General features: G+C 47.3%; 1 protein-coding gene across 1 annotated transcript; it reads right to left on the bottom strand.

The window, feature by feature from the left end:
* Nucleotides 1-1890: 1890 nt before the first annotated feature.
* Nucleotides 1891-6519, bottom strand: SPATA19 (spermatogenesis associated 19). The gene is made up of 6 exons (XM_004379381.1): nt 6442-6519; nt 6215-6271; nt 5590-5682; nt 5310-5401; nt 2313-2390; nt 1891-1957 (listed from the first exon to the last, which is right to left on the bottom strand). Exons 1-6 carry the CDS (start codon nt 6517-6519, stop codon nt 1891-1893), a joined length of 465 nt encoding a protein of 154 aa, XP_004379438.1.
* Nucleotides 6520-7044: the final 525 nt, after the last annotated feature.

Below are 7044 nucleotides of genomic sequence, written 5' to 3'. Positions count from 1 at the left end.
GTTTCCTGCGTGGAAGACGAGAATTTTACCATGAGACCACCAGTGCCCTTAGATAGTACATAGTAAGTGCTCAGTAAACATTAGCCTTTATTATCACAGACACTCAATTAATTCTTGAATGAAACAAAAAGCCACACTTCCTCCAGGAAGCCCTCCCTGCCCCAGCCTGCCCCCAACACAAGTTAGAAGCCTTTCTCATGTTCTCAGAGCACCTGCCAGGGCCTGTCTCACCCCACATTGTAGCAGCTGTCAACTCTTTCCTGTTGGTCATACCCCAGAGCCAGGCCCACTCGGCCCGCAGTGTCTGACAATGAATCAATGGATGGCACAGCACCCACACTCAAGACTCAGGGAGGGCTCTTAAATAGCATGTCTCTTTATTAGCAGTTTAGGGAGGAGATCCCAGAGTGGCCACTGTCACAGTAAAGTGTCTACTGCTGAGTCCTCTCCGCCCAGGTCTCGCTGTACTGTCCCCTCTTCAGATCAAGGGGAGATGGATGTGCTGACACAGGCCACTTCCTTGACCCTGAGTAACACCAACCTGGGAACAGAGAAATGCCCACAGGACACATACAAAAATGGAGGCTGCTTAGGCAGACCACTGATGTCTCCCCTAACCCTGCATTCCATATTCTCAGAGCTGGATCTGGAGGTCAGGAAAGCTCATGAAAGGCAAAGGAGGTAGTTTGCTGGACAGACCTGGGGCTCAGTCCTGGGGCTCTGCTTCTTCCTAGTGAAGTCACCCCTGGCAAGTTACTTACCCCACAGAACCTTAGCTGTCTCATCTCTATTAATAACGGCAAACAACATAACACTTACCATGGGCTAGACATCATTATCCTCAAAACAACCCTCTGCAGTAGATACTACTATTATAGATGGAGACATTGTGACTCACAAATGGTGGAGTTGGATCAGAATCCAGCACCTGGCTCCAAGCCTTGGCTGACCTCGGCCGTCTGTAATGGGCACCAACAACACCCTCCTCTTAAGACTGTTTTTAGATCAAATGAGAATCATTGCAAAAGTGCCTTTTCAGAACATGGCATAAAAGAAGTGCCCAATCAATGCCAGCATGACCTCTCCACGGCCCTATTTAAAGCATCTTAAGAGCCAGCTGCATCTTAAGATTAGCCCCCACACCAGCCAGCACAGTCTTTGCACATAAGAGGGGATCTGACTGCTTCCTAATGGATGACTCCTGGTCATCTGTTAGCAGCCGTAGCTCACCGTAGCTCTTAACCACTACACCACCAGGGCTCCTCTCCCGTATAGTCATTATGAAAATTGTGACAAACAATTGGTTTGTTTGATACTGGTCTCCCCTAACAAAATGAAGGATGAGCAAGGCCTGGATGGGTTCTTTACTCCTATATCCCCAGGATGAGCAAAGGGCCCAGCACGTAGTGACTTTCAGTACCGAGTGCAAGTGTGAAGGCCAAGTGGCCCAAAGCGACCTCCCAAAACCCATGTCTCCTCTCCTTACTCAAATGCTCTGTGATGCTTCTACTTACAGTGCAGTCTGGAGACCAGCGCATGCCCTGGGAGCCATTAGAAATGCAGAGTTACAGTCCCCACCACAGACCCATTGAGTCAACACCTACATTTCTGCCAGCTCTCGCATGATCTCAAGACACCTCATATTGAGATACATTGGCCTATGACACCACAATTGGAAGATTCAGAGAGGCCTGTCTGAAACTCAAAGTCAAGTTCTTCCAGAAATTTGAGAGAGCATTTTAGGAGCATAAGGCAACTGCTATCCCTTTTCATTGGCCCCAAGCTTAGTCCCACTTATAAAATCCCCTCAGCCCTGGGCCCCTTTTTGCTGCCTAGCAGAACCCTCTGCTCTGCCCAGCCACTTGCCTGCCAGCCCTCTCACCATCACTCTCAGCAGTCTGAATAGGAAGATCCGATGTGTGAGTCATGAGCCGAATCAACCGTCAGGTGCGATATGCTGCAGAGGACAAAAGAGAAGAGAAAGGGGAGGAGGGCTGTGGGTGCCAGAGCCTGCACAGTTACTGGGGGTTGGATAGGTAGCCACGCTAGACCCCTGCCCTACCAGGGCCTGGAAGCAGAGTCTTTCAGAAAAGTGGTCAGCTTGGAAGGGCTCCAGGTAGGCTGGTGGGGGGGGAGCTGGGGCTGTGTCACAAGGAGACCCACAGAAGAGAGGGCAACAGCCCTGGGGACTGTTTTCCCTGCTTTAGAATGTCAAAGAGAACACAGCTGGGGTTGGCAGGAAGCCCAGCAGCCACTCCCACCCCAACTGCCCCCAGTGAGGAGTGTGAACCACCCCATCCAGAATGGCTTACCTTCGTCTCACCTGCTCTATCCGATCCCGCATAGCATCCTCTCTCACCTCACTTGGAACTTGGAAGATACGGGTATGGCTGCAAGAGTCCATTCAAACATGTGGCTTCCTGAGTTTCTTTTTTTACTCGGCATTTTGAAGCTGCTAGACTTGGGTTATATGAATGCTAGGTCTTCTCCCATCACCATAAGCTTCTGAGCTGGCCCCTCACCCATCTTGTATAATGAGCACAAAGGTTTTGTTTTTACTAATCAAGTACTCCTCAACTATCCATTAATCCTAAGCACATAGAAATGGTCTTAGGAGGGTCAAGGAAAGAGAGGTTAAAACATCTTGGCTAGAGTTACACAGCAGGTCAGTTGTCTTGTAAGATGAAAGTCACTCCTTCTGAATTCCTCTCCAACTTCATTATCAGCTCTTTATAATCAGCATAATGCCATATTCATTATGAATGAGAGATATTTCTAGAAAATTTTGTCTAGCAGGCACCTCTCATTACTCAAGTTGATGGATGGGAGTGATGATAAACCAAGCCAGCACACATGTAGAATCTCTTTATATGTGAGGGTTGGGAAGTAAACAGAGTGTGTGCTTTGGGCTTGTTGATTCATTTTAAGGTGCTTAACTCACTTTGCTTCTTATAATTCCCTTCTTATTCTTTCCAACTCCATGTCTCACTCCTCCCCTTGAGAATGTGGTCTGTTCACTGAGTACCCCACTTCTATTTCTATTGAAGGCACCTTCTGTATGCAATGCCCTGCTTTAGGTGCTTTGGGGTTTTCAAAGGTGGTGGTAGCATTGGTACTCCCTCCAATGATGCAAGGGGGACATGCTCATAAGTATAAAGCACACAGGGCGGATCAGCAGGGTGGGTGCCTAAAGAGAAAGATAAAGAAGGAAGGGGCTTCAGAGGAAGGAGAGACTGCCCCCAGCTTGAGGGGATGAAGGGAGGCCTCAGAGAAGAAAGGGGCCCAGCACTGGGCCCTGAGGAGGTGGGCTTGGCCAGGGGGAGGTAGTCCCAGGGGTGCCAAGACTGTTGGGCCCTCTGGAAGGCCCCAGGCTCTGGAAGGCTCCAGTTTATCCAGTTCCTGCCCAGTTCCAGGGCCAGGCAAGTAAGGGCCCTGCTTGAAACCTTTTCTGAGTGCCCTTGGCAGCTCCTGCCTAGAGTTTGTGGGATCAGAGGCCCCCAGGTGGTGCTCTCACAGCTAATCCTCTTGGCTTCTCCAGTGTTTTCTTTGCCTCTCACACACCTTATCCACCTATTAGCTTTATCCCCTTGAAATTGGGGACTGTGTCATATCCTTTCCTCTCTCTTCTGGAGAGCATAGCAATAATCAGGTGGTCATTACATGGCTATCAAGCAAATGAACATAAAACGATGCTGAATAAAGGGAAGTGCATTCCCTGACTAGTGTTATTAAAACTAAGAGGACGCCAAACTAGTAGACTGTGGGAAATCAGGCAGACCTTGTTTATTTAAAATCTCCATAGAAAACCCAGAATGGAAAAATTATATATAGATGATTGGCTGTGGTTCCTGTAGCATGTCTCAAACACTTAAACTTAGTTATGATGTACAACTAAAGTTTAAAAAATATTGGAAGCTGCTGTCCATATTATCTAAACCAAGCAATGCAACTTTTAGAGTTCCGTAGAGCTACCCCGGCAGGCCCTGGAGAGCCTCCTGCGTACAGGGCTGTGACTGGATGACAGCAGCAACATCTATGGTTGGAGGAACCTTGGGAGGTCTCCCATCCAAAAAAACCTCTCCCAAGGGAGGCCTCAAAGTCCACCACCAGTTATTCCTTCTGTTGTATGATTAGTCTGAGTTTGAATCCTTTTTTAAAATGCTGATGTCACTGGGAGAGGTAAACATATGAAAACTCTATACCCGGAAATACAGCTGTATTTCTCAAGAAATACATGATTCTTGATAGCAGAGAGAAAAGCTAAGAGTGGGGCTTGGAAAGAGAGAAGACAGTACAGTTGTGAGTGATACTGCCTTCACAATTCTGTATACCAAACTAAAAACCAAACTGTTGCTGTTTAGTCCGACTCATAGAGACCTCTAGGACAGAGTAGAACTGCTCCATAGGATTTCCAAGGAGCGGCTGGTGGATTTGAACTGTCTACCTTTTGGTTAGCAGCCGAGCTCTTAACCACTGCACCACCAGGTCGCCTGAATAAGCAATTAAAAAAAAAAGAAAAAACCCCAAACCCATTGCCATCCAGTTAATTCCGACCATAGCGACCCTATAGGACAGAGGAGAACTGCCCATACGGTTTCCAAGGAGCGCCTGGTGGATTCAAACTATCAACCTTTTGCTTAGTAGCCATAGCTCTTAACCACTACGCCACTGCATCGTATAGGAGAGTTGAAACCCACAGTTCTCTACTTGGAAGGGATGTGGCAGAAAGAAGACAGAAAGTCCTTTGCCAAGGGAATGAGCTGCCTTTCTGGCCCAACTCCCTCTACCTTGAGTTTTAGCATCTTCAGGGCCAGAAAGGGGGATGGGAATACAGTTCATGCACTGGCGGCCCTGTGTGAGGCTAGACAAAGTTGCTCTAAAATGAAGCATAAGATTCTCGCCCCAGGCACTGAGAAACCTAATTCACCTCAGTCACAGAGGGCTTTTGGCTTTTGGCTTTTGCATTTTAAGAGCTTATTTTCTTTTAGCTCTTTAAAGTGCAACTACTTCTGAACAATTCAAGTTCAAAAATAACAGAAGTCTACAACGTATTCGGAAGCATTTAAGAAATAGTGAGCACCCAGTTCTCCAGCCCTTTGAGTCATTTAAAATTTTAGGAATCAGCTAGGCTTTCAAGATTGCAAAAGTATTCCCTTAACACCCCAAAGCAAGGTGAAACATTTCCAAGAGAAAGGAAGCATCCCTAAAGAAGGGTGTTTGTGGGTTTGTGGGTTTGGTTGGCCCACCTTCTCAGATGCTGCCCCCTACCTCGCCCCACCCTTTCGCTCAGGGCAAATGGGGTGTTTTACCTCCATCTTATGAACTGGATTCTAGTTCTCTCCTCCAGGACCTCTTGACTCTGGTTTGCTAACAATTCAGACTTTGAGAGACGGTGCTTCACCTAGGAAATCCGGTCAGAATCCACATGACTCCTGGCCAGTGTGGAGCCTGGGACTGGAGTGAAGCCAGCCCCAGACAAGTTCCCCTCAACACATACACTTCTTTGTAATCCTTCCCATCTTTCACCCCTCCCTCGTCCCGCCACCCCAGGTCATTAGCCTCAGACTCTCAAGGACTATGGTAGGTTACCACATCTCTGGTCACATGTATGTCTTGGCCGTGGGTGGGAGGGTAGTTGCTGGACATCTTCTCCTTTATGCCCTGGGAAGCCTCTTCTTCAGTCTGAAATGTGAGCAGTTGCCTCTGAACCATTGTCATTCTGCATCCTACCCCAAGCCTGCTCTCTCTCCTTTCTTTTCCCCCTTCTTCCACTTCATCACAACATACAAACTCACAAATCCACACAAACACACCCCACATCCCTCAGTTCCTGCAGTAACCTCATCTATTGCCACCGTCCTGTGAAGTTTCAGGGAATCACTAGGTCCCTGGTACTCTCCCCAAGGTATTCCTGAGACACCTTCGAACTGAGGGCGAGGCTTCTGAGTCCACTCAATCCAATAGGCTTGAGACCTAGGGCTGAAGGAGTGAGTGGCACTACTAACACATCTCTTACAAGGACACCAGCCTGTGTCTTCTAGGACATTTGGGTGAATTAGACACACCTCTGGGCAGGTGGCTTAGCAAAGTTTAATATCAGGTAAGCAATAAACATCAGTTCCCTATCCTATGGAGAAGGGAGACCAGCCCCCTGCACCCACTGAGGCTAGCTCTAGAATTTTGGCTACTCTGAATCATAGAGGATCTTACTCACTTTTTTCAACCAGTGCTGTACCACAGACACAGCCTCACTTTCCACAACTTCAACATCCTGGAACAAATTGGGAAGGTGATGCCCGCAGAATATCTAGAAGCCTAGTTACCCTTCTCTACATTTTAATCCACAGTTGTATAAGATCTCTCTGGAAATGCAGCAAAGGGTGCAGAGTGGGGAAGATATATGAGAAACAATTCCACATGGCTACCACCAACTCCACTTACCGAACTGGTTTTTGGTGGAAAGGGGAACCCTACACTTTTGCGGGCAAAAACGTACATAATCCATGTTGTAATGATCATCTTTGAGCTTATACCAGACCTCCTTCTTGGCTCCCTCCTTCCATTGAAGCTGCCTGTGAACACTTAGGGGACAGGGAGATCATCAAAGGCAAGTGCACACCTGATTGGCTGACCAATGATGATGTGACAATGACCTCCCTTAATCTCCAGGGTAAGAGTGGAGATGGAAAAGAGAAGTCAGGAAGTTTCTACCTTAGTGATAATCATAGCCAGAAATAGAGAGATGAGGGGATGAGGGTTAGGTTAAGAAATAGCCAGGACCAGACTGAGGCAGACACATAGCTAGAGAATCTTAGGGAGGGAAAAAGATTTGCTGACTGGTCACCCAGTCTTGAGCAATGCTGAAACAGAAAGAAATTTTACAAATTTAAAGAACAAATCTGTGGCAAAATGATCTGGGTCTTCTAAACATTCGTTCAAAACAATGCCACAAGCACTTCCTATTCTTATCCTTACTTACAGTGGGGGAAAGAGAGCTTATCATCTCCCAAAAAACATGAAAGGCAGTGAGAAAGTCTCAAAAAG

This window comes from Trichechus manatus, unplaced genomic scaffold, assembly GCF_000243295.1.
Source record: "Trichechus manatus latirostris isolate Lorelei unplaced genomic scaffold, TriManLat1.0 scaffold00064, whole genome shotgun sequence".
Classification (NCBI taxonomy): domain Eukaryota; kingdom Metazoa; phylum Chordata; class Mammalia; order Sirenia; family Trichechidae; genus Trichechus; species Trichechus manatus.
The sequence above is the reverse complement of the archived record's forward strand: the minus strand, read 5'-3'. Positions and strand labels throughout refer to the sequence as shown.